The following is a 24705-nucleotide window of genomic DNA, read 5'->3' on the forward strand; positions in this document are numbered from 1 at the left end:
TGCCTGGCATGGTCCTGCCCCACTTCCCCCAAAAAGCAGGGCAGATTTGGAAAGGAATTAGGGTGTGAGGCTGGGGTCCAGGAAAAAGCACGATTCCTTGCGCCTCGGGCAAGCATCTCCGGGGCGAAAGTAGATGGGAATCCATTCCTCAACGCTCAAGTGAGCGCAAAGCGAGCACAAAAACTCCTGGAAGAGAAGAAGCTCCAGCAGTACGGCAGTACGGACGGCGTCTGCTCGGAGCAGGGCTGAGCCGGCCACGGGAAGGCAGGCAGCGCCGGGCTCGGGGCGTCCGTCTGTCATCCGGCGACACCGAGACGCGCTGCGACCGAGAGCCGCGAGCGACGCCGAGCAGCTCCGCGCCCCGCCGTGCCGCTTGGGGGCCGAGCGTGAGAACCTCGGAGCGGGCCGGACGCGCGCTCGGCTCTCCGAGCCCCGCTCTGCTTTCGCATCCAAAGCCCGGCCGCGGCACGACGGGCCGACGTGTTGCCGATGCGCTTCCTCCGCTGGAAGCGGCGCGGCCCGCTCAGCTCCGCGCTCCCTCCGCACGCCGCCCCGGCCCGGCTCCTCCCCGCCCCGCTCCTCCCGCAGCCGCTGACCGCGGCGTTCCGTCCGCCCTCCGCCTCCGCGCCGGGCCCTGCGGCGCATGCCTCCCGCTCCCCGGGGCTCAGGAGAGGAAGCGCCGCCCGTTCTTCCCGCGCGGAACGGAGCGCCGAGGGTCCGCCGGCACCACCGCCCCTTCTGCTCGGCCTCCCCCCGCGGCGGAGGAGGAGGCGGCGGCCGCAGGTGAGCGCCGAGCCGGCGGGCCGAGCCGGGCCCGGCCGAGGGCGGCGGAAGGCGGGAAGGGAACCATGGCGGCGCGGCGCGGCGGGGCCCGGCCTGGGCGGGCGGCGGAAGGCGGGCGGCCCCGCGGCCTCCGCGCGTCCCGTCGCGTCCCTTGGGCCGTTCCGTGCGCGGACTCCCGGGGAAGCGGCCCCTCGCGGAGCCCCGAGGGCTGCCGCCCCTTCGCGCCGTCCCCGAGGAGCGGACGGCTTCAGCAGCGCCGGGTCGGAGCGGCGGCTGCGGAGGCGCCGTGAGGCGGTGAGGGCCGGGCGCGGTGAGCGAGGAGCGGCGGGCGCCCCATCGCTGCAGGTGCCGCAGGCGGGGCAGGACGTGGGGATGGCAGCCTTGAGCTGTGCGGGCCCTCCCGAAACGTCCGTAAGTCAGCGATGGTTTTGTGAGTTGCCGCAGCCTCAAAGCGGGTTGTGCCGCCTGCTGTGGCCGCCGTGCATTCGTGCGACAGGACGAGGGGAAACGGCCACAAGTTGCGGGTTGGATGGGACGTCGGGGAAAACTTTCCGGAAGGGGTTGTGAAGCGCTGCAATGGGCTCCCCGGGGAGGTGGCGGGGTCAAGTCACCGCCCTGGATGTGTTTAAAACCCGTTTGGATGTGGTGCTCAGGGACAGGATTGAGCAGAGTGCTGTTAGGGTAGGATGGTTGGTCGTGTTTGGACTTGATGATCTTGAAGGTCTTTTCCAACCTGAGCGTTTCTATGATTCTGTCCCTTCGTGTCTTCGCAAGGTGTGTTTCTATAGCTCTTAATTGCTGGGCTTTATCTCTAAAGGAAGTCAGCTGTATTTGAGCGCCAGAGGTGGTAAATATATACAGGTGCCATTAGTGCACATCCCTGTGGTGTATCGGTGCCACTGGGGTGCTGGCTGTGGCCCCAAAGAGCGATGTGAAAACGAACCTCAGTCCTGTGTGACAGCTGTAGGGCAGCAGCCATCTGGGCGCGGGATGATGAAGACATCTGCCCCACTTCTGGGAACTGTGGAAAGAGGTTAATAGGAAATCAGCTGGGTTCTTTGTGAAGCCGGGAACTTAAGCGTGTTAATTGCATTTCTTTGGGATAATTAGGTGTTCCAATTTCTGTTTGAACTTTAGGTGCTTCTTAGGAAGAAAGCCGTTTGTAATTTATCGTTGCCCCGGTGAATGTGTTGGAGAGCATTTTGAAAACTGTGTTTTTATACAAGTTTTGGTTCTGACCCGCATCACAGCAGACTGCTCAGCTGCTGCCGTGAGACGTGAGCCAGGTGGATTCGTGGCCCAGCACGTGAAGGGTGAAGGATGTTCTTGATCCCCACACTTAAAGCTGGAATTGTGCAAGACTGATGTTTTGAAGCGGATTCCCACTGAGGAGAAAAGAATGCATGCAATGGATTCCCAGAGCTCAGGGCTTGGGTTAAAGTGTGTTGTACGAGGGCGTTCTTTGGCAAAGAGTTGGCGAATGAAATGGCAAAGCATTCGTTCTCTTTTGCCACAAAATTCATTGCAAACTATCAGAATGTTGGTGTAGGAGGGAGGTCTCACACACCTGTGCAGTGAGATATCAGCAAGATTTATTCCATGGGTCTTGGCAAGGCAGGGTTATTTAGGAACATACTCCAAAGTGTGCGGCCTTCAGTGGGAAGCATAGGAAGAATCTCAAAAGTGAAGATGCTTACTTGAATTGGATTGTGGTTGTTGCAGGAGCACTGGAAACCACAAATGATGAGTGTTCTGTCTTATCCTCAGTGACAGTAATGGCAGAATTTGCCATTTCAAGGGGTGTTGAGCAGAAGCCCTTGTGATTATCTGGCACGGTTAGTGTGAGTGTTAATAATTTACAATTTGTGTTACCAAGTGTTATTACATGGAAATTTTAGAAGCTTGACATGTGATAAAAAGTATTTTCTTTTTTTTTTTTTTTCTACTGTAGGATGGAAAAGAGACCAGCCTGAAAACTTTCCCCTCTGTGGGCTTTGCGGTTGTCTGCTAGAATGTTCCTTATGAATGCTTCTCCTCTGGTAGCTCTTCAGACACAATGGGAATCCTTTGGACCAGTGAGGAATTGTAGATACCCTGTTTGCTTCTCTGAGTCTGAAGGGGACGTCGCCAGAAACTCTGTGCATGCAAAAGTTCAAATGATCATAAGCAGCCTGCAAAGTCAAGAGTCTCCCCTGGGTATGAACAATGAGTGTGAATGTATTATGCAGAAGAAACAAAAGGGAGAAAAAGGCACGAGCGATAGGGTTGCACCTAGCACCACACTGCTCCACAAGCATCCCAAATACACCCAGAGGGGTTGTCCTGCTGATTCAGATGACGCTGAAGAGAATGTGGAGTTTGGGACTCTCTTGCTTGATTCTGATAGTGACGATTCTGTTGACCGTGGAATAGAGGAAGCTATTCAAGAGTACCTGAAAGCAAAAGGAAAAAGTGACCAGTCATTACAGAGGAATGCAGAGTGTTCCGAAAACATAGCCAGAGACAAAAGGCTTAAGAGAGAATTCTCCCAGGACAAAATGTCTGGTAACCTTCTCCCTGTGAAATTTAAAGCAGATATGCTCTCTGAAGAGTACTTTTCTGACCAGCTTAGAATTGGTAAAAGGCTACAGCCTGCTTCCCCTCAGAGCATTAGTAGTGATGACTCTTTTGAACAGAGCATACAAGCTGAAATTGTGCAGTTCTTGAATGAGAAGAAGCAACAAGAAATTAGCAAGTGTGTAATCGGGCAGGGTAAAAAAGATTCCCATGTGAGATCTGTCCTTAAAAGCAACAAACAAACTTCTAACAAAACAAACTGCGGTGCTGTGAAGCGAGGTTGTAACGCGCTCCTCTTGAGACACCATCCCAAGCTACGGAAAACCAGCACGCAGCCCAAGTGTTTGAAGACTAAAATCCAGGAAATGCCTGGTGATTTCCACCAAGTGGACCAAGCTTATCTAGAAGCAGCCAGCCAGCCCTGGTTACTGCAGCAAAATGAAGAAAGTGGAACTAACTACTGGCATCCTAGTGGAACCCTTATGGATGAGAGCATGCACGCATCCGACTCCAGCAGCGATGACGGGATCGAAGAAGCCATTCAGCTTTATCAGCTGGAGAAGATCAGGAAAGAGGCAGGTCACACAACGGACTGTGTCCCTTTGCAAAGGGAGCAATTTGACACAAAGGGTATAGCGGACATTTCAGCAAGCCTGACAATTAGCTCGACAAAAAGTGCCTCACCAGAAATCTGTAAAAGCCCTACGAGCAACAAGAGGAAGGAGATTAATTCAAAGTCAGCAGAATTAGAAAGCTCCAGCAATGACTTTAACAGGCTGTTTAAACCACTGAAAAAAGCCAGGCATTTTGTGCCTCCGGAAAACAAGATTGCTGCTTGCGAGCTCACATTGCAGGCTTCTTGCAGAGCAGACACATCTGCAGAACTCATGTGTGCAGAAGCTATTCTTGATATTTCCAAAACAATCATGCCATCCCAAATGGGAAGTGACAGCAAATCCCTCGCTGCAGATTCCTTCTTTTCTCCCCAGCTTCTCTCATCTTCCCATTGTGAAAGTGACAGCAGCCTTGTGGACAGCGATGACAGCATAGAGCAAGAAATCCGGGCTTTTTTGGCTCTGAAAGCACAGTCAGAAAGCCTTGTAACAAAGCCTCCTGGCCTTGTAACAAAGCCTCCTGGCCTGTCACACTCGATCCAGACGCCTTTGCCTTCTGATCAAAACAGCCTCACTGGTACCCTGGAGCCTTCTCTTCCCAAAACACTGAAACTCTCACCGAGTCGTAAAAAGAGACTTAAAAGGGAAGGCGGAGTAGCAAAGCAAAGTGCATCGAAAGCATCCGAACAGCTGGGGACGGGATTTTTTCAGCCAGATGCCTATTCAAAAGTTCCTGTGCTCCAGGAGGGCACCCTGAGCAGCTCTGAAGGACTCTGTGGCGCTCCGATGCTCAGCAGCAATGAGACTGAGCAGCAGCAGCTGATGTCTTCTGAGCCGTCTGAATCTGTTGGTGAATGTGTGGCCTTGGATGCTGGAAATCCTTTTTTGCAGGTTCAGAGTGGTGCCAGACAGCTTGTGAAAAAGACCGTCCAAAGTCAAGAGAGGGATGGTTCAGATGATGAGAGCAGTTCTCTGGATAGCGATGAGGACCTTGATAGTGCTATTAAGGACCTTTTACGATCTAAAAGAAAATTAAAGAAGAAGTCTAAGGACCAGAAATCTCAGTGCAAGAAGAGAGTCAGGTGTACCGAGACTGACAGTCAGCTGCTGGATGAGGTCAGTGACCTGCAGCAAAGTGAGTGGAAAGGTAAAAATCCCGTGCTGCTGAAAAGCTGCCTCTCAAAATCTAGAAAAGCTGTGAAGGAGAATGCAGTCAGAAATCATCCAGATGAAGTAAATGTCAGCCTTTCAAGTGAAAGACCTGAAGCCGTTAAGAACGTAGAGTGTGATTTACAGCTTAAAAAAGGATGCAAACCTGAACCCGTTTCGAACCAGAATAACCTGCAGATAGCTAAAAACAGGAAATGTGCTTTCACAGCTGCATCAGGCACTGATGATAGCAGTTCAGTGGACAGTGATGACAGCATTGAACAAGAAATTAGGAAATTTTTGGCAGAAAAGGCTAAAGACTCTGCAGGCAATTCAGAGATGCAAAAAAATGGGGCAACTCTAGACCTGTTGAGCAAACAAACTGCAAGTAAAGGAAAAGTGAAGCAGCAGTCGGTTGAAAATGAGATGGACTTCTTGCTGGGTCAGACTAAAAAGACTAAGGGATCTCAGCAAACTGATGAGTTGAAGAGCTCTCAGAGAATGGAAGGGAAAAGTGCAATGTTACTTGACAGTGGGAAAACTGCTTCCTCTGCAGAGAATGTTTCTTTTAATACTACTGGTCAGTCAAAAGCTAAACTAGCAGTGGTGGGGGTTAAAGGTGTTGCTGCTGGTGAGTTACCTGGGAAAGCGACAGGGAAAAAGGATGTGTCTAACACAGAGCCTGTGCAGAAAACACTGCCTTCTAAAACCAGCAGAAATGAAGGTCGTAAAAGGCAAAAAGTGAGCAATGCAAAGTCTAGATCTAAAAGAAAGAACTCCTTTCAGTTAAAGATTTCGAGTAAATTTATTGCAGGGCTGAAACGTGCCCGGGAGAGGAAGAAATCCATGCTTTTGAACAAAAAGCAGAAATCAGAGCATTTGCTCAGCCAGAGCAGCACATCAGGAACAGAGGTAGCTTCCCAGGATACAGATGTACTTACACGGGAAAAAGGAGCCCCACTGCCAAAAGGTGAATGTAGTGGGGAGAATGAGACAGCAATAAAAGAATCCAACTCTTGTCAGAAGCTCGCTGTGGAAGTGTCAGGTCCCCATGTAGCAGAAACCTGTGAAAGACCAGATGCTGCTCCTTTGTGTATCAAAGAGGCAGAGGGCTGCAAAAAGGCTGCTGCTGCAGGAGGCTGGACGGATTCACATCTGAATCTCTCCTCACAGGAGCAGAGTGTGGCAGCAGGACAAGTAGATAAGGTTTGCAGAAGAACAAACAAAGCTGAGAACGTGCAGATGGGGGCTGAGGAAGGAGATAGCCACAGAGACAGCAGGGCAGATTCAAATGTGAGTCCCCCACTCCTACAGAGCAGTAAGGCAGTGGTAGAAGCAGATAAAGGTAGCAAAGAGACATGCCAGCAGAGTATACACGTATGTGGTCGTGGAGAGAATAACCAGCAGGACAACAGGCAAGATCCACGTGCAGGTTGTGCACTGCAGGAGCTAAGTGTGACAGCAGTAAGAGCAGGTGAAGCTAGTGGAGAGGCATGTGCAGGAAACGGTGTGCACGTGTGCGTGGAGAAGGAGAGCATTGCCTGCCAGGACAGTGACAGACAGTCAGAAATTCAGGTATCCAGCTCCAATTGGGAAGGCAAAGTGCCTGTCCTGCAGCACAGGGAAACTGATTGTGAACCGGACCAAGGGCAGGAAGTTTTAGAGAAGGACTGTGCAAAATGTACTGACACACCAGCAGGGGACAGCCCAGATTCCCTCATGAAATTGCAGGTATCAGATAAGTAAGTACACTTTTTTATCTTTCCTCCCACAGTAACAGGCTTTTTAGAAAACAACTATCCTTGTAATTACCTTGATAAGACATGAGAAGGTGATAAACGCGTATCATACACGCACTAAGGTGAAAAATGCTTCTATATAACAGGGGTATCATGGATAAACGTGCTTAGGTTTTGTAGAATTTTGTAAATTATTTAAAGCCTTCTAAGGAGATATTTTTTATAATGATTTTTAGTGCTCACATTACTACAGAGTGCTGTAGCTATTATAGATGAGGAGATACTGCCTAATCAGGCTTTAAATTATGAGGCCTCTAATCGTGTTGGAAGGAAACCTGTTTGTCAGTCTGTGAGGAGATCCCAGGCGAACACAGCATTTGCTGATGGCGCAGTGCTTTGGAAGCTCCCTGCCTGCCATGTGTTTACACTCGAGCTGCCTTAGGACAATCCTGTGTCCCCAGGGACTGCGCAGTGAACTCAGCAAGCAGAACTCCAGCAGAGTTGGTGCAGCTGCAGGTGTGGAGGCCATGAAGATCCACATGCAAATCCAGGCAGGCGCAGAGGGTCTGTCTGTCTGCTCATCCCTGCGCAGCGACCGCAGTGGCCACAGAAAGCACCTTTGGAATGCTGAACACCTCCTGCTAGCAGATGATTCGAAGCACAATTGCAGTTGGAGCGAAGTGAAGGAATGTCTGTTCAGACATGACTTCTGTGGGTGTCACTAGACTTGGGTGTTGCTGGGCCTGCGAGCCTGAAACGATTTCCTCCTTACTCTTGAGTCTGAGGCCCTGCAGTTACCCAGCAACGTGTTTGGATTTTTCCAAATGAACTTTCTTCAACTGAGTGCCCTTACTTTCCTTTTTCAGAAGTGGTTTCTAAGGTGTTACATTTCTGTGAACTTCTACTTTCATTTGCAATTTTTGTGCAATAGAGCAAAGCTAGATTTGCTGCAGGAAGTCCCTAACAGAAACGCCACGGATATTTTCAGCACTGTTCTTTCATACTTAGAGAGTTTTCTCTCTTTTTCCAGCACCCGGAATAAAGCAATTTTTCACTACTGTCTTTTTTTATTTGAACTGACTCTAAGTGGCATTCAAGTAATGCCTTTGTATCGCAATGAAAGTGTTCCACACCAGTTCCACTGAAAAATCCAAGAGGTGTGAATTGAAGCTGTTGACCGGTTCTTTCATTTCCATTTGTGTGTAATGAAGTCCCCTGAGTAGTTTGTTCCTGCGTCTGTCCTGTGAATCGATTTGATGCTATCTCTATTCAGTCTTCTACTGACCTCCTCAGCCACACTCCCATTTCGGCTCACCTCGTTTCTTAATCACTTCAGCAGTCTTCCTGAAGGCTGGCCTTAATGTTCAGAAACGGAGCGAAAGCAGCCAAGAACGGATCCAGTATCACCTGCTATCTCCAGATGTGATTGCATTGGCAGAATGCTGGCAAACTGCGGCGTGGCATAGAGTAGAAAAGGTAACCGTGGCATGTAGAGGAATAGAAGACATCCTTGGTGTGTTTATACTGTCGTGCAGGTGCGTTTTAAACATGCGTAGAGTGGTCACTTGGCATTTCTTAGCGTCAGGCCACCTTTTTGTAGTCCTTGGGCTGGTCGGTGGAGGAGTTCACTGCTGGCTCACTTCATTTTTGTGGTAGGATACCATGGAAAAGTGTTTTTTTTACTTAGCTCGTGCCTGCAGGAAGTTTGCACAGGCATGTCGTGTCTGCCTTGATTCAGCTGCAGGATTTGGGCATTTTGTTTGGAATAGGTGAATAGGCTGTATTTTGAAATAGAATTTTTCAGAGTACCTTGCTTTCAGAGGATTCAACCATTCTTAGTAGGGATGGTGGAAGCACTATGTGTGAAATAAGCTGAATGTTTTTCAACGTTTTTCACTAATCCAACCTTAAGACTTACGAGGTGTTTTGTGCCCCCGTCGGTGTGTCTGTGTTCTCAGTACTACTTGTGAACTGATTCACTTCCAGTGAAGATGCAATTCTGATGACCTTGTGCTTTAAATACAAGCTATCAAGCAGCACTTTTTAAAAATAAAATAAAAAAAAAATTGATGAAACTTGATTTGTATATAGGAAATGGTGTACATTGATACGTTTATAATGTTTAATAAATGGGGTTCTGACTGTGGACCGTGAAACCAGAGTGCTCCTGTGGTTTGTGTTTCCGTCATTGGTGAGCAGTGTGTTGTGTTGCAGCTTTTCCCTCCTGTCTGCAGTCCAGAGATGCAATTAATCCATGTCAGGATCACCTGTGAGCGAAGGATGCCTCGGAGTCAATCCAGTTTGCATTGGCTGAACCTGGGAGCAGGGCCACAGCTCCTCTGCTGCTCCTGCACCTTTCCTCCTGTGCTCTCAGCCACCAGCAACCTGAGGCCGTCGTCCCCTGGGACAGCAGTGTGTGATGTCCTTGTGGATGGGACAGAACACAGCTTTTATGTGATGTGGCCATTCAGGGAAACGTTCTTCATAGCAAGAAGAAGAATCTCCTATCAGCCAGGCAGCTGACCCTGTTTTGGCTTCTGCAGTGATGGCCACAAAGGCACTGGCTGAGTGCTTCAGCCTTCACAGGGCTTAATTTGATGGTGCAGCTTTGGCAGCGTATACAAGGATAGAGCCATGAGCTCAGGTCTACTCAGGAAGTGAAGAAATTGCCTTTTTTTTTAAATGAGCTGCCTTTGTTTTTTTTAATTAAACAAAAACAAAACCAACCATGATTGGATACATTGCTTTATTTTTATGACAGCAACTCTGTGTTTTTGTGCTTCAGGAAAGGCGATCTTCAGGGATCCTTGGGGGCCCAGGAGGACTGCCTTCATTTTTTACAGGCAGTTCTTTGCTGGTATTTTAGGAGTCTGTTTCAACTTGTGCCTGCTTTGTATCAAAGGAAGAAACACTCCATCTCTGCCACCATTTCCTTTATTAATGTCTATGCTTGGGGCTGGCTGCAGCCAGAGCTCACATGTCGCTCCCTTCTCAGCCAACCTGAGTGGAGGGCATGAGGCAACACGACCCCAACATACTATAGGATGCAAGTTATGTGAGGGTGATGCAAGTCACACAGTGTGCAAAACTGTTCAAACAAACTGTTTTCAGCTCAGGAATTAAACAAAAAGGGGAATAATTAAGGCACGGAGGAAAGGACCTGGGTGGTTTTAGATCAAGTATGGAGAGAGATGGAAAACAGGTGACAAAACCCACGAAGTTTATATTTCTAAGAGCTCCATCCCTGAATTATTCAACCTGCAGAAAAATCCTGCCACAAGTGTTTGCATTAATTCTGCCCTTAATGTTACTTCTCATTTCAGGAGAAGAAAGAGAAGAGAAACTCAAAGCATTATCTAGAGTCCAACGGAGGAACAGCAGCGAGTGAGAGGAGGTTGCTTATCTATTTTAATGCGTTGAATATTTAAAAGGTTAACTTCCCAGGCTCATTTCTGTGCCCAGTATTTACTTGCTCACATGTGTTGGTGTGTTTTTGGAGGGATGAACTCAGCTGGCTGTTTTTGCCTTTGGGATAACGAAATGAATTGCAGTGCAGGGCTTGAAGTGTTTGTTAGGCTTTCTCGAAGTTGTGTCTGGCCCAGGAGCATACACTGGGCTTTGAGTGTTTAAAATGTTTTAAAACAAAAACTCACCACAAAACGCAGCCCTGATGGCACGCTGTTCAGTTTTGGACGTTGGATGTTCAGTGATTTTAACTAAACAGAGCAATCTGTTCTTCCTCCAAAGCCAAATGAGGCCTCGACTGGTTGGGAGTCCTGTTAAAAAAATACATCCTAGAGTTTGAAGCTGGGGGGGTGTTTCTAGAAATGTATTGCTACCTTTAACCTGTCAACGTAGCTATTTTGTCACACTGTGTAGCAAGCTGAAAGATTCTTTAGTGTGTTCAGGAGGAGTTTTCATTAAATTCCAACTTAACTGTTTAACTGCATGAACTTGTGTTATCCTGCTGCTATTCGTTGTGCCATGTGAGCTCTTTTTGACAATCTGTGCCATTTCCTTCCTCTCAGAAATAATTTTCAGGATCACTTCAGTGCTGCGGATTCCTGCATGCGTTTCTTTATTAAGACAACAGCTCGGAAACGGTTCTGTAAGTTCAGGACACCCTCAAGGCTACAGGTTGCCTACACACTGAATTCCCTGCTCACAGCCTGTGACAACCCACTGCTTTCAGGAAAGGTCACCTGCAGCCTGGTGGCAGCAGGCAGGGCTGTAACTGCACCTGAAGTGCGTGGTGCTTCACAGTGGGGCTGAGCAGCAGGTTTGGGGTAGGGTCGGTGCTGTCGTTTGCCTGACTTTTTAGGGGAGGAGGGAGTTATTTTTCGAACTAAGCAGCCAGCGATGAACTGAAGTGGTTTCATTGCTCTAACAGTGCGAGGGCCCACCGACTTTGTAGCTGGGGTGAAAGTTGAGGGTGTCGTAGGGGGTGATGAAGTTGGCGGGGCCGGTGACACGGCTCTTCTCCAGCGAGGTGTTGAGCCCGTCGTTCCTGTACATGCCACGCTGGGCCAGAGCGTCTGAGAAGGCGTGCGAGGTGACGTGGTAGGAGATCTGCACGGGAAAGGGAGAAGGAAATGAGACGAGAGGTGTTCAGACACCAACAGCGCCTGCGGGAGCTCGGACAACGTTCTAAGAGTACTTCGTCACAACGCCCCTCGAGGAGTTCGTTGTTATGGGGCAGACTAAAACCAAGGAACTGCGGGGGTTCAGAGCCGCTGGGTCTGAGGTGGGGTTGCTAAAATCTCCCAGCCTGGTAGCTGCTGGGCAGGAGAAAGATTGGCCGTGCCCTGGGAGGAAGGCAGACCCCCTCCACCCCCCGCCATCCCGGGGAGACCCCAAACCGGCCGCTCTGTATATATCCTGCCCAGGCTCCGGGCTCGCACCTACCGGCACTTCGTACGCCGTGGGCGCTCTGCGGCCGTACTCCTGGTTGCTCGTCCGGTACAGCGGGTGCGGCTCCGGCTGCCTGCGGGGACACAAAGCATCAAGCCGAGCACAGGGCAGAGGGGTTGAGAGGCCGGAGGGGGACCTATAGGGGCTCACCCGTAGCCGCGGAAGCAGGGGAGCTGCAGGAAGCGGCGGGGCAGCGTGGCGCTCACCCACGTGCCGGTGCGGGGCGCGGGGCTCTCGGCGGGCTGCGGCTGTGCCATGCGGGCCGGACGGGACGCGCGGTAGCGTTGCCAGGCAGCGGGCGCGGGGGAAGCGGAAGGTTCCGTTCCTCTTCCTCTTCCTCGGGCACGGAGATGGCGGTACCGCGGATCTTAAGGGCGGGTGAGCGGGTAGGGCCGTGCCGAGCAGCGCACAGCCGTGCCCGTCCCGCCCGGTGACCGACGTGCTTCTCTCCCCGCAGCGGCACCGCGGTTCTACAGCGGCATCCCCGCCCCGGCGGCACTGACGGCGGCAGCGGCAACGGCGCGGCCCCGCGGTGAGCACCGCCCGGCACGGCCCTTCTTCCCCTCCTGCCCGGCCCTGCCGGCACGTTGGGCTGCATCGCTTTTTCTCTTCTCTCTCCCCAGACCCGGAGGACAAGCTGCTGAGCGAACCGCTCCGCCACCCCGATTTCTTCAACGTGAAGGAGCTGTTCTCCCTGAAGGATCTTTTCGACGCCCGAGTGCATCTGGGGCACAAGAAGGGATGCCGGCATCAGTGAGTGAGCCCGCTTTGTGATCCAGCACTTGTTCACAACAGGAGTGTTTCTCTAGGGCACGCGAGCCTTTGGAGGCAGCACCAAACCTGGGCTCGGGCTGCCTTAGCAGGGTCTGTTGTGATAGAACAAGGGCAGATGGTTTCAAACTAAATCTTTTAGTTTGAGGAGGCTTAGATTGGATGTAAGGATAAAGGGTTTTTTAACTATAGAAGCAGTGAAGAACTGGCACTGGTTGCCCAGTGAGGAGGTTATGCCTCGTCCCTGCAGACACACAAGGTCGGGCTGGAGGGGCTGTGAGCACCTGCTGGAGCTGCGGGTGTCCCTGTCCACTGCAGGGAGTGGGACCAGATGGCTTTTAAGGAACCCTTCCAACTCAAACGACCGTCTGGTATCAGCAGACAGTTGAGCTGTGGGAAGGTTTCTTTAGCACTGGAAATCCCTCCTTGATGCCAGTAACCTTGCATGTCCCCCACCCTCCGTCCCTGCAGGTTCATGGAGCCCTACATCTTTGGCTGCCGCCTGGACCAGGACATCATTGACTTGGATCAGACGATGCAGCATCTCCAGCTGGCCCTCAACTTCACTGCCCACATCGCCTACCGCAAAGGCATCATCCTCTTCGTCAGCCGCAACCGGCAGTTCTGCCACCTGGTTGAGAGCACAGCACGGGAGTGTGGGGAGTACGCCCATACACGCTACTGGCAGGGTGGCCTGCTCACTAATGCCCACATCCAGTTCGGTCCCGGCATCCGCCTGCCCGACCTCCTTATCTTCCTCAGCAGCCTCAACAATGTTTTTGAGCCCCACGTGGCCATCCGGGATGCTGCCAAGATGAACATCCCCACGGTGGGGGTGGTGGACACAAACTGCAACCCGTGTCTCATCACCTACCCCATCCCTGGCAATGACGACAGCCCCACCGCCATGGAGCTCTACTGCAAGATCTTCAAGATGACCATCATCCGTGCCAAGAACAAGAGGAAGCAGATTGAGGTCTTCCAGGATCTGCAGAGCCGAGAGAAGCGCGATACGAGCCGCCCCGTGCTGGCTGAAGGCCAGGCCTGACCACGGGCCTCATCTCCGTGCTGGAGGTGGGCATCCTGCTCCACTTCTACTGTGCTGCACCTATGGCATCACACAGCCTGGCTTTCAGAGGAGCTGGGCTGCTTGCTGCACAGGGACATTTCCAGCTGAAAAACAATTTGCCCAAGAGCAATTGATCCAAGGGGAGACGGAGCGGGGGCAGTGCCAGCTCTGTCCTGGTTTGTTGTTGTGAGGAGCACTTCTGTCCCGCGACCCTCCTGTTGTGAAATGCTGCAAAGCCACTTGTATCACACGCCACAAATAAAGGGGTCTTTGAGCCTCTTCTTTCTTTCCCTGTTACATGGGGAGGTGGGGAAATTTCTGGCAAAAATTCATGCTCACAGGGTGAGGGAGAAAGGTTTGGTGGTGGTCCCCAGCCTCGGGATTTCAGGGCACCGTGCAGGGCCATCCATGGGTGCTCAGAAACTGCAGGGAATTGCCAGGAAAAGGGCAGGCCAGCCCTTAACTCTCTATGTGCCAATATGGGAGCGCTCCGGGCAGCCCTGCAGCGCTGCGCTCAGGCCTGGTGATGGCCGGCCCGCATCCTGGCTCTTCTACTTTCTGTTTACGCAGAAGGGGGCTCCGCCATGCAGTCCTCCCGCCCAGCAGGGGGCGCTCGAGAAAGCAGACGCTCAGTGAGGATTGTCCCCTGCGGCGCTTCCGCCGCCCGCCCTATATAAGAGGAAGTCGGGAGGCGGGACGGCCTTTCGGCGCGGCGCTCGGCGGGGTTGAGGGTTGTCTGCAGGCGCTGCGTTGTGGGGAGCCATGGAAAGTCTCCCCGCCTGCCCGGCCGCTCCTCTGTGCTCCCTTCTGGCCGACGCGGCTCCCCACGTTCGCTCTCTCAGGCGCGGGCTCCGCGCTGCAGCGACGGGAGGCGGGCCGTAAGGCCGCGGGCTGTGGGGCCGTGTGCGGAAGGAGGGGGACGAGAAAAGCGTGAGTGGAAGCGCGGGGTGGCGAGCGGTCTGTGCGGGAGCTGTGGGCTCACGGAGCGAGGACGAGGGCCTCAGAGCCGCGTGTCCAAGCGGGGTGAACGGGCCGCAGGCGGGCGGTCGGCCTGCGCGCTCGGCCACGTGGCCGCGCACCGGCAGCCCGGCGCCACGTGCGGGGTGTGCGGCGCTGGGAGCGGGCGGCAGTGGGGCGCGCTTCCGTGGGCAGGGGTGAGAACAGGGCTGCGGCCTCGTCGGGCTGGAAGGTGGGGAAACTGGAAGGAATCTGTTGAAGAAGGGGGGATTTTCGGTTGTTTCTTTTAATCTTTAGGTTTTCTGAACTGATGTGAAGTGCTGCGGTTTAGGAAAGGATTATTTAGTGGGCTCAACATCCGTTGTTAACCACGTTCTCTTTTTATTTATGCTTTTGCTGGCAGAAGACAAAGGGCGGGATGAAAAGGATTTTCCGCGTTGAAAACCCGACGGTAAGCAATGCACAGAGCATCTCCGCTCTTCGTGGGTTTGCTTCTGTTCTTTATTATTTTCCTTCCTGCCTCTGGCGTTGCAAAGGTGGCTGCTGTGGCATCTTTGTGTCATTAGGTGGCAGAGATGGACAGGCTGTGTTCTACGCTCGATTGCTCTGAAACCGGTGGGCACTCAGAGTGGTTGACAGCCTGACATTGTTTAGATGTAGTTTTGTTGTCCTGGTTTTTTTTTAATTACTCTTAAGTGTGAAACCGGTGTGTAGTAGAATAGAAAGCTGTTAGGGATGTCTGAGTCCTGGGAGTTGTATGCTGGCAGCCCTGGTGCTGTTCCTGTGTGAAGGTGAAAAATATGTCTGTAATATGCATTTATTTCTCTAGAATCGCTCTTCTTCAAGACCTTTCAATTTCTTAGCATCATTAAAAAAGAAAATGTATAACCAGCTTTAAAGCGTATCTAAATTGATATCATCAATGTTGTGTGTGTTGTCTGCTCTTTTTCAGAGGGAGGCACGTGATGTAGCAAACTCAAGAGGTCACAAAAACCCGAGGTGAGCAGTAGTGGGTATTACAGGGGTATCGTTCATTACGTAGACCCTTGCCCCAGTCGTGTTGCAGATATGGCTGCAGTGCCATGTCTGTGTCATTAGGTGGCAGAAAGGAACAGGCTGTGTCTGTGCTAATGCTCTGAAACCCGTGGGCACTCGGGAATGATCAGCAGCCTGACAAATGTTTCTGGTTTTCTCTTTTTTTCTGTGATGCTAACCTTAAACTGTGCAGTATGGACAATACCAGTGTGGTCTGGAAGCAGTTGGGTGTGATGCAGCACATGGAGGAAATTGCTTTCTTCTACTTGTATTTGTTAAATGCTGTCAGCAACTTCTTGATTTCCAAGGGTGCTGCAGGTGAGAAGGTGCAGTCAGCATCTTCTGAAATGCCTTTAAAACTGTGCTTGTTTTTAGAAGGAGAAATTGAAGATACTTCTTCATGCGGTTACACGTGAGGACAAGTCTGAGTTGTGCAGTTTCCTTCAGCTGTTGAAGGTAGGTATTATGAGAACGTGCTCAGACCTCGGTGTGTTCCCAAAGTGGTGTCACACAGAATGCTGCTGGAAGGATGTCACAGGTTGTGGAGCAGTGAGGTGGTGGCGTCGACATACTGAACAAATGAGATGGGTTCAACTTTCAATAAGTGCAGAAGGAGTGCTTTCTCCTGCTTCTCATGACGAGGTGTAGCTTCCTTGTTTGTGATGTTGAGCTCTAACACAGTAGATAAAATCTGAAAATGCAATTGAACACCGTTTTTTAACTTGGTTTTGCTGTGTCTGTGCTCGCATGCTGACAAGGAAGCGTGGCCTTTAGGGCAGCAAGCCACTGGGCAGCTCAGGTACCCAAGTGCTGCAGTGGTTTAATGCATCACTGTCATTTCTTGGTTGATGTGGGCTATAGGAGCATCTGCTGTGCTGATGGTGTTTCTCAAGCGAGTGAGAAGCCCTCACCACACAAAGCATTGTGAAACTGCGAGGCTTTGCAGTGACTAATAGCTTTACAAAATCTGGCGGTGCTAAATGTTGGAAAATGTCATCATTAAATGGGCATTAGGAGGGCCAGAGGTGTCATTAGCTGAGCGGGTGGCTGCTGGCTGCAAAATGAGCCATTTAATTGGGAAAAGGCAACTGCCTTCCAGCAGTGGTGGTGGAAAAGAATGCTAATAAGGTTGTTGGGAATTTGGCTATGTGTAAAGTCATGCTCTGTGATTCAACTCCTCCATTTAACCCTGAAATATGGGTTGTGTTTCCATCAGCACTCACATCAAAGGCCGTGCAGGGGATGCTGAGTGCCTGATGAGGCTCCCTTTAAGACCTTCACTGTGTAAAGATTTCCCTGGTGCCATTTGCTACTAACTGTATTCCTTTGGCTAAGCAGAAATCCCATATTTTTCCCCCAGAAAGCCTTATATAGAGGCATAGAACCCTCCTAAAGTGATCTGAATTTGCTGAGTGCTTTCTGCAAGTGCTTTAGATCTGATCTGCACAGGTTCTCAGGCACTCAGATTTCCGTTGTCTTGCAGTGTTTTCAGTGAGTGAATTGCAGGGTTTGTGTGGTTGTTCTGGGCTGTAGTATGGTTTCTTAGCTGTAGAACAGTGAAATAGGAGGAATCTCCATGGGATGGGTTAATTCTCAGCGTTGACATTACTGCTAACTTCTACTAGTGTCAGTTGTCTGACATTCTGGGTGTTTATTTTCAGGTCATGCTTGAGTTCTAGAATTTCTAGCAAGTCTGGCTACAGGAAGAGACCTGGTTCAGCATTTCTACACTTCAAGATGCTGAAAACTTGATCTTATTCGTACATGGATTCAAGCAAGCTTGAATGAGAGTGCATGTGATCTTTCCTTTTTACAAGCAATCTCAGCCTGTGCTGTTTTCACACCCATGTTCTGAAGCTCTTGTTTTTGACCACGTGGCTGAGAAGGTTTAACAAGAACAACACTAAGTATGCTACCTGCAGGTCTGAAACAGCAATGCTTTTCATACATCCTAGGATGTTTTTGTCTGTGGATATGAGAATTGTGATTCTTTTTAACCTTAGTGAAGTGTGGAAGCTTGCTTCCTACCTCACTTAAATCCTTTACATTGCTAAAACAGCAGCATCTGTTCCTGTTGTGTTGTCAGTCTCTCAGCATTTTGGCTCTTGCTCCTTTTCCAACTAATGTGGAAAGTTGGGAGGAGGCATTATGAGTGTAAAATAGCTTTGCCTTGAGTCATTTCTCTTCCATGCTGTACTGTAGCTCGTAAACCATAATCACTTGTTTGGAAACACTTGTGCATTGTATTGGTGATGAACGAAACTTGGTGCTCTTGGCATGTGTGAGTCATAGGTAAGTCTGAATCTCAAGTGCCTGTCCAGTGCTGTTAATGGGTGTGCAAACAACACGGCAACACTGTGGGTTTTGTCAAAAGTCTTTATTTGAATAAAGTATCTCGGCTAATTCTCTCCAATCCATGGGCTGTCTTCTGAACAACTCCGCGTTGTAAATGCCTGAAGGTGGTATTTATGGTGGTGTGGGTAAGAAGAAAAAAAATACTTGTTTTTGTCAATCTCTGTAGCTGCTTACCTGCTGCTTTATGTACTGGCTTTTGGGGGAGGGAGCAGTGGGGGTTCAGTGCAGTAGGGAGTGCCATTTGTCAGAGCAGTTTACTTTGAGGTTTCAAACAGAGGGAAGGGTGAAAGATGGCTTCCTTGCAAATGAGATTTGGTATGGTTGTGTTTCTTTATCTAATAGCAGAAGAAAATGATCTCGCCAGTGGAACTGGTTGCCATGAGAGCACAGGACAGCAGAGGAGGAGCTGGGTGCAGCTATGTGAAGCCTCACAGAAAGAGCTCCAGTCCTTGCCTTCCCTCCCCACCAGCAGCCCTTCCATGCTGGCACCTGCACTCAGCAGCACCGTGCTGGAGGTGCAGTCCTGACTCTGCAGTGTTATCACTCCATTGTGGGTGCCTGGCTCCAACAGGCTGAGTAACTTGCAGCCTTTCAAACACAGGAAACTTACAAATGCTCAGCCTTACCACAGATGAACGATGCTGACTCCTGTGCAGGGAGCAAGCCTCACTAGCTGCCTGCTAGATTTAGAGCGCTGTTGACACTGAAACATATCCTTCATAAATAACAGTGAGAGGTAATGATGATCCTATAGAACTAATAGAAGGAAATGCTGATATTTATCCTCCAGAGGGCCCATAAATTTGCAGCTGTGACACTGCAGATTACCTTCACAGACTATATATACTGCTGAATGTGTTTCTTTTCTGTCAGTGATTGTACTTCACATACATGCTCCACTTCACTAAGCAATTGTTGGCTGCAGTGCCAGCAGAGGCTCTGCCAGCAGGAGTGTTATTGTGCTGGGAGCAGAGCATGCTTGAGGTTGTTTGCATAAACTGTTCCTCTCTACCTGAAGTCTTGAAAGATGGCTGCAACTGAACATTGAAAGGAAATGGACTGTAGGTAGAGAGCTGCAGTATTTACCCAGCCAAGCAAATGATACCTGCTGAAAGGTTCTCTGGAAATTCATTTTGATAATGGGAGAAGCAGTGGATTATTCTGGCATTAATCTTTAACCTCTGCAGTGGTAACCCAGCTTAGAGAATTAAACAGAAAGGTTGGCTTGTCCTTGCATGTGTGATTGAATACTGTGGGAAGGAACACAATAGATGGACAATGTATGGTAGGTAGCTGGTCAGAACCAATCAGGTTGTAGCCCTTAGGTTTCCTTTAAGCTCTTGCCTGATGTGCTTCCAAACTTGGCACAGGAGGAGGAATGGCCACTTCCTGGCAGGCAGTTTCACACTACAAGCAGAAGCAGCTGGGCAGAGATCCTTACAAAAGCCATCGCTGTCGTGGGTCAGGCACTTAAAAAAAGCAGTGAAACAATTGCCAGGATTCTCTGCTGTGGAAAAGACAGCTTATCCATTTCCTAGGTAGTGGCTGGATCTCATGGTAGGTGATTCAGGTACTTCAGGAGGGACTTCTGACTTGGAAATCTACCTCTTTCTCCTTTTTAGATCACAAGAATGCTGGTACTTAAAGGCTGTTGTTCTGCTATTGATGTAGTGGTGTGATTCACATAAAAGCTCTTTATTTACATCGGAGATGTTCATCGAAATAAGATGTGACAAGTACAGCATGAATGATTCATTCTCATCTTTCTGCCCTGCTTTCCTGTTAATCAAGAAGCAGATGCATCCAGCTGGGCTCTGCTTCCTCCTCTTTCCTCCTCCTTCCCCCAGACTCGTTCAGCCCAGCTTCACAGCTGTCGATGCAGACTACCAATGATCCTGCTGGGTGGTGGAAGTCGAGATGTTTGGCTTCTCATGAAAGCAAAGGCGCTGCAGCTACGCTGAACTCCCTGGGTAGGGCGTATTTTTCCTGCAGGGGAGAGGATGGAGAAGCAGACCTTCGAGCCTTGGCTGAACTTGGGCATTTCAGATTCTAAGCCCTGGGCCCCACTAGGAATATTTGGTGTTGGAAATCTTCTTCCAGAGCAAGGTCTTGAGGTTGTTCAGCACGAGGGAGTGGTGCACTTCCATCTGGCTGGCCAGGCCGCTGAGGGTCATGCAAGTTCGGAGCTGCTTCTGCAGCTCCTCTTTCAGGTCAGGCGGTGCCCCGTACAGCAAGTAGTCCTGCAGCAGCCCGCAGACCTTGGCCAGGTTGGGCTGAACCACGTCGCTTTTGCACTGCTTCATGAGCTTGTCGCAGGTCGCCATGCAGTCCTTCCCGTAGGTGCAGTCCACGTTCTGCTCGCAGTGACGTCCCTTGAGAAACCCTCTGATGGTCATCTCCGTTGCCACCTTCCTCAAGTTGACCATTTTGAAGTCGTATTTGTCGTTGTAGCCCACGTTCCTAAAGCTGGTCTCACAGATGTAGAAGTTGCCGTAGGTCCCGTGGAATATCTCCTCCACAAACTCCAGCAGCCCGATGGTGATCTTGGCCCTCCGGGGCCAGGCTGGTGCAAACCACTGGTGGATGACCTGGTGGAGGGCAGCGGGCAGCAGCGACTGCAGGAAGGCTGGGAGGTCTGCTCCGTAGAGGGAGTTGTGAGGGATCTTCTCTGTGATGTAGAGATCCCCGCAGTACCCGAGCAGCTTGGACGTGTGTTCCTTCTCGTGCAAGGAGAGCATAAGAAGAAACTCGTTGAGCTGAAGTAGCGCCCAGATGGATTTGGCCTCTGCTAAAGACACTTTCCCATCCCGGTTCACGTCTGCCATGGTGATGATCTGGCTGACCAAGGCTGCAAGAGAGGTCTGATCTCCGAGGTTGGACTGCAAAAGAGCAAGAAAAATGGTGTCAGACTCCTTCAGCTCCCTGTGGTTGGGCTCAGTGTGGTGAAACTCATCTGGAGAAGCAAAGAGCTGTGAGTGCGTGGCCTGGGAGAGCAGCGGGCTCCGGAGGGACCCTGTGCACTCACCTTTAGGAAGTTCAGGAGCATTTCTTTAAACTCGTCCATCGACGTCCCTCGAGTCGGTTTGTCAAAGAGAACCACATCCCTCCTGGGAATGGAGTCTGGGTTGCTGTCTGCCTTCAGGGCCTCCTCGATGCCACATTTGATGATCACCTCCTTCTCCTTCCAGAGCCCCCTGTAAACCTGCAGCAAAGGGAGCAATGAGAAGAGGAGGAGAGCAGGAGCAAGGCCAGGATTGGCAATGGTGTCAATCAAGCAGCAGCAGTGTGATCAGGGGCAGGACAGTTCCCAGGCCCCATTTTTTCAGCTCATCCCCAGTGAGCAGAGACCTACCTGCTGGGTGGGAGAGGAGGAGAGGCAGTGCTGGAAGCGGAGGCTGTGCTCCTCGCACAGATCTTTGCACGTAGAGCCAGAAATGATTCCTTTCTTGTACTGGTCACACTGGGGAGGAAAAGCAGAGAGGGGGGCAATTTCTCATGAACTCCATTGCATCCATGGTGAGCCTGTTTCCTCTGATTTCATGCAAGCCTCATACAAGACAAAAACACCCTTTAAAAGAAGCACATCTGATTGCAAAGCCACGCGGGCTGTTGGGAGGCAAGGCTGCTGCCAAGCGACGGGCAGCATCTCCAGCAGGAGCTGGGTGATGGTGAGGATGCACGGGAGGCTCTCAGCAGAGCGGCAGCCCATGTTGTGAGATGGTTTGGCCCCTGTCCAGGCTGTGGCTCTGGTCCACAGGCAGGGCGGCTCGCTCGGTGAGCTGGAAGCATCCGCGGGTGGGAGAGGCTGCAGCTCTGCAGTCAGCAGCGCGGGCTCAACAGCCTCAGGCTGGAAACAGGCACTGCAGGAATTCACAGCATCTACTGCCTTTCTTTTTTCTATTTTTTCTTTTTCTTTTCCAGCGTGGATGGGAATTAACCCTCAGACCCGTTTATGTGGCCCATGGCTGGACGCAGCACCTTGAACACCGAGCTCAGAGCAGGAATTAGCACCTGAGACCCCACGGCTGGAATCATGCAGAAAATCAAATTAAACGATCGCTGCTGTTGTTATGGCAATTCTTGCCTCCGTTCTCTGCAGAAGGATGGATGAACGAGGTGTTTCCAGGCAAAGCCTCACCGTTCTGCTCCCTGCCAGGCTGGGCAGACCTGCAGCTCCTGCAGCAGTCCTAGGGAGCTCTGCTTGGCCCCCATCCCCAGCTGGGCTCCTGTGCAGGTTCTTGCCCTTTCTGCAGGGCACAGCAGCACACTTACAGAAGTGCACCTGCAGTCTGGTTGCTCCCCTTCGTCCTTTGCTCAGCTTTAGGTGAGGGCTGGCACAATGCCTGCCTGCAGGTCCTGACATCACAATTTCAGCTCATAGACATTAACCTGCCGATGCCTGGCCTGCTTTCCTCTGACATCTCATTACGTTGCCCTGCCAGGATAAGGTCACCTCCCCAGCCTGCGAGCTCAGCATGATGCTGGGGATGGAGCCAGCATAACACAGCCCCAGCACTGCATACACAGCAGTGGCACAGCTCACCCTTTCCCCACACCGTCACTCACGATTATCATCCTGCAGATGTGGCCACGGCAGAGCTCAGAGTAGGACGAGTAGTGCATGTAGGCCACCCAGCTGCCCACGAAGATGCCCAGCCACACCACCAGCAGGTACTTCACCTTGATGCCTGGGAGGCGGCTCTGCAAGGGAAGGAAAATGCAGTGGGTGAACACAGTGGTGCTCAGCCCATGGGTGCCGTCAAGGATGGGGCTTTTCCAAGCAAACCCACTGATGGAACCTTCAGCCTTTTTTATGTACATCCACCCACCTATTATGCAACTCCTGCTGCAAGTAGGTCACTTAAAATTCCCTCAAAGCAGAGATTACAGCTGCTCCCCAGCAAAGCGCTCTGCAGAAGTTTGGTGCCATCGTGGCCCTCCTTGCCCACCTGACCCTCCTTGCACCTCTCACATAGGTGATGGACCATAATTGGAAATACTGAAGCATGAATGGCCCCACGGTGCCCTCTGTGCCCATCCACCAATCCTACTGCTAATGAACACCAATTCCAAGAGAATCCGCCATGAGGGCTGGGTAAAAATAAAGGATGTTTGGATTTCCCCATAGGGCTGCGTTGTACCTACAGACCCAAAGGCAGCTCAAAGCACTGAAGGCAGATACATTGCAAGACCCTCAAAGCACAGCAGCCCCCCCAGGCTGAGGACAAGGAGCCATCACTGCCTTCAGCAGAGTGCAGTGTGCTGATGGAGAGGCACCTCCGGTCTGAACCAACAGGTCAGGTTCCACTGCTGCTCCTGAATCTCTTCCCTAACATGGGGTGACAAAGCCTTGAGTGGCTAAAATGTCCCTTTGGGCTCATTCAGACCAAGGATCCATCCTGTTCCTGAGCAGATGTGAGGTCAAGGCCGAAACCTGAGCACAGCGCATGGGGCATTTCATTGTCCATCAAAATGGTGGAAAGGAGCGTGGAGGTTTGGGATGCACCGCAGTGAGGTTCCATTGGGTTTGGGGCACATTTTGGATTCATGGCTGATGCTGCATTCCTCCCCACCCCCCTCTCGGGGCACAGGGGTGCCCTTTCCACTGCCATTCGTTACCCTGTGTTTGGTTTTAGGATCACTCCAGGGGACATGGCAGTGATTTGGGGCCACAGCTGCCATCAAAGGCAATATGGACAGTGTCACCACTCCCATGTGCCCTTGCCCCAATACCACCAGCTTGGCCCTCCCTGCAAGACCCCAACCCCGTGCAGCCACTCCCCAGGCCCTTGGACTTGGAGGGTGACAAAGCAGAGCCACAGATCTCAGCTCCCAACCCCTCTGTGCCCCCCCTGGGCCGTGCACTCCATCCCGGCCCCATGGGCTGAGGATGGGAAGGCAGAATTAAAAGAACAGAAAGGAAAAAAAAAAAAAAAAAAAAGCAAAGGATGGCAGTCAGCCATGCTGCTGCACCGCTGTGTATCTATGGGGAGTGAATGGGTGGACGGATGGATAGACAGACAGACAGATGCACACATCAGCATGCCGGCAGTGCTGCGAGCTGCGCGTTATGCAACCACCGTGGATGCTCGGTCCTCCGTCACCGTGTCCCGGTGCCCATCTCCGGTCCCCATCCCCATCCCATCGCCATCCCCAGCACCCGGCGCAGCGCTACGAAGCATCCCTTTGTGCCGGGATGCTGGGATGGGCAGCAAAGAGCCTCCCCCGGCCCGGATCTCCCCTCTCCATCCCAGATCCCGCCCCCCTCCCAACCCCCCCCGGTCAGGATCTCCCCCCGGGCGGTACCTGCAGGCCTTTAGAAATGGGGCAGAACAGCACCAAGTGCACCAACCGCCGGACCCTCCGCATGCTGCGGGCACCCCGCGCCCGCGGGCCTCAGTCTCCGGGGGGCATGGCGGCGGCCCCCGCCTCGCTCCGGGGGGTCGGGGGGCCGAGCCGCGCCGCCTGTCCGCACCACCGCAGCGGTCTCGGCCCGGTTCGGCTCAGATCGGCTCGGCCCGGCTCGGCTCCGCCCGGCGCGGGGCGGTGCACGCAGCTCCGCCGCAGCTCTGGGGGGGGGGAGGGGGGGGGAAGCGGAGGATGCCCGGCTCGGCGCCGCGCGGTTGGGCTGTGCCCACCCATCAGCCTCCCTCCAGCCCCGCATTGACCCCGCTGCGTTCCGCGGATGCCGCTCCCGGCCCCGAGCGGCTGCGGAGCTCTGCGTGTAACGCTGTTCTTCCTTGTGCGCTCGCTGCCTTCCGAACGC

The 24705-nt window shown here is 51.9% G+C and overlaps 4 protein-coding genes, 1 long non-coding RNA gene and 2 other non-coding genes across 10 annotated transcripts; 5 read left to right on the forward strand and 2 right to left on the reverse strand.

The window, feature by feature from the left end:
• Positions 1 to 660: 660 nt before the first annotated feature.
• PPP1R26 (protein phosphatase 1 regulatory subunit 26) lies at positions 661 to 8909 on the forward strand. Its single transcript, XM_052668041.1, has 2 exons — positions 661 to 783; positions 2735 to 8909. Exon 2 carries the CDS (start codon positions 2796 to 2798, stop codon positions 6846 to 6848), a length of 4053 nt encoding a protein of 1350 aa, XP_052524001.1. The 5' UTR covers positions 661 to 783; positions 2735 to 2795; the 3' UTR covers positions 6849 to 8909.
• A 1206-nt stretch (positions 8910 to 10115) lies between these two features.
• Positions 10116 to 12061, reverse strand: PIERCE1 (piercer of microtubule wall 1). Its single transcript, XM_052668073.1, has 3 exons — positions 11903 to 12061; positions 11747 to 11825; positions 10116 to 11410 (listed from the first exon to the last, which is right to left on the reverse strand). The coding sequence occupies exons 1-3, from the start codon at positions 12007 to 12009 to the stop codon at positions 11225 to 11227; spliced, it is 372 nt and encodes a 123-aa protein (XP_052524033.1). The 5' UTR covers positions 12010 to 12061; the 3' UTR covers positions 10116 to 11224.
• Positions 12052 to 13874, forward strand: MRPS2 (mitochondrial ribosomal protein S2). Its single transcript, XM_052668071.1, has 4 exons — positions 12052 to 12130; positions 12210 to 12284; positions 12376 to 12505; positions 12995 to 13874. Exons 1-4 carry the CDS (start codon positions 12103 to 12105, stop codon positions 13569 to 13571), a joined length of 810 nt encoding a protein of 269 aa, XP_052524031.1. The 5' UTR covers positions 12052 to 12102; the 3' UTR covers positions 13572 to 13874.
• Positions 13875 to 14435: 561 nt separating this feature from the next.
• LOC128073320 (uncharacterized) lies at positions 14436 to 17997 on the forward strand. 4 transcript variants are annotated; one of them, XR_008202668.1, is made up of 5 exons: positions 14436 to 14522; positions 14953 to 15000; positions 15502 to 15548; positions 15960 to 16040; positions 17246 to 17997. It is a non-coding gene; the product is annotated as an uncharacterized LOC128073320 (long non-coding RNA). The 4 variants fall into 4 exon arrangements; XR_008202667.1 differs by having other exon boundaries at positions 14508 to 14522; positions 14847 to 15000; XR_008202669.1 differs by lacking the exon at positions 14436 to 14522 and adding an exon at positions 14767 to 14781.
• LOC128074120 (small nucleolar RNA SNORA17) lies at positions 15065 to 15197 on the forward strand. Its single transcript, XR_008202987.1, has one exon. It is a non-coding gene; the product is annotated as a small nucleolar RNA SNORA17 (small nucleolar RNA).
• Positions 15595 to 15727, forward strand: LOC128074121 (small nucleolar RNA SNORA17). Its single transcript, XR_008202988.1, has one exon. It is a non-coding gene; the product is annotated as a small nucleolar RNA SNORA17 (small nucleolar RNA).
• Positions 17947 to 24458, reverse strand: DIPK1B (divergent protein kinase domain 1B). The gene is made up of 5 exons (XM_052668063.1): positions 24246 to 24458; positions 22506 to 22640; positions 21292 to 21399; positions 20965 to 21141; positions 17947 to 20818 (listed from the first exon to the last, which is right to left on the reverse strand). The coding sequence occupies exons 1-5, from the start codon at positions 24306 to 24308 to the stop codon at positions 20006 to 20008; spliced, it is 1296 nt and encodes a 431-aa protein (XP_052524023.1). The 5' UTR covers positions 24309 to 24458; the 3' UTR covers positions 17947 to 20005.
• Between the last annotated feature and the right edge of the window lie 247 nt (positions 24459 to 24705).

Source organism: Tympanuchus pallidicinctus, unplaced genomic scaffold, assembly GCF_026119805.1.
Source record: "Tympanuchus pallidicinctus isolate F22 unplaced genomic scaffold, pur_lepc_1.0 scaffold8, whole genome shotgun sequence".
NCBI classification, from domain to species: Eukaryota; Metazoa; Chordata; class Aves; order Galliformes; family Phasianidae; genus Tympanuchus; species Tympanuchus pallidicinctus.

Coding starts and splice junctions, on each gene's coding strand:
- PPP1R26 (XM_052668041.1), top strand. CDS start 2,796: ATGTTCCTTATGAATGCTTCTCCTCTGGTAGCTCTTCAGACACAATGG.
- PIERCE1 (XM_052668073.1), bottom strand. CDS start 12,009: ATGGCACAGCCGCAGCCCGCCGAGAGCCCCGCGCCCCGCACCGGCACG. Junction 11,826..11,902: donor CCCTGCTTCCGCGGCTACGG/GTGAGCCCCTAT, acceptor GTGTCCCCGCAG/GCAGCCGGAGCCGCACCCGC. Junction 11,411..11,746: donor CCACGGCGTACGAAGTGCCG/GTAGGTGCGAGC, acceptor TTTCCCGTGCAG/ATCTCCTACCACGTCACCTC.
- MRPS2 (XM_052668071.1), top strand. CDS start 12,103: ATGGCGGTACCGCGGATCTTAAGGGCGG. Junction 12,131..12,209: donor ACCGCGGATCTTAAGGGCGG/GTGAGCGGGTAG, acceptor CTCTCCCCGCAG/CGGCACCGCGGTTCTACAGC. Junction 12,506..12,994: donor AAGAAGGGATGCCGGCATCA/GTGAGTGAGCCC, acceptor CCGTCCCTGCAG/GTTCATGGAGCCCTACATCT.
- DIPK1B (XM_052668063.1), bottom strand. CDS start 24,308: ATGCGGAGGGTCCGGCGGTTGGTGCACTTGGTGCTGTTCTGCCCCATT. Junction 22,641..24,245: donor CCATTTCTAAAGGCCTGCAG/GTACCGCCCGGG, acceptor CTTCCCTTGCAG/AGCCGCCTCCCAGGCATCAA. Junction 21,142..21,291: donor CCTCCTCTCCCACCCAGCAG/GTAGGTCTCTGC, acceptor CCTTTGCTGCAG/GTTTACAGGGGGCTCTGGAA.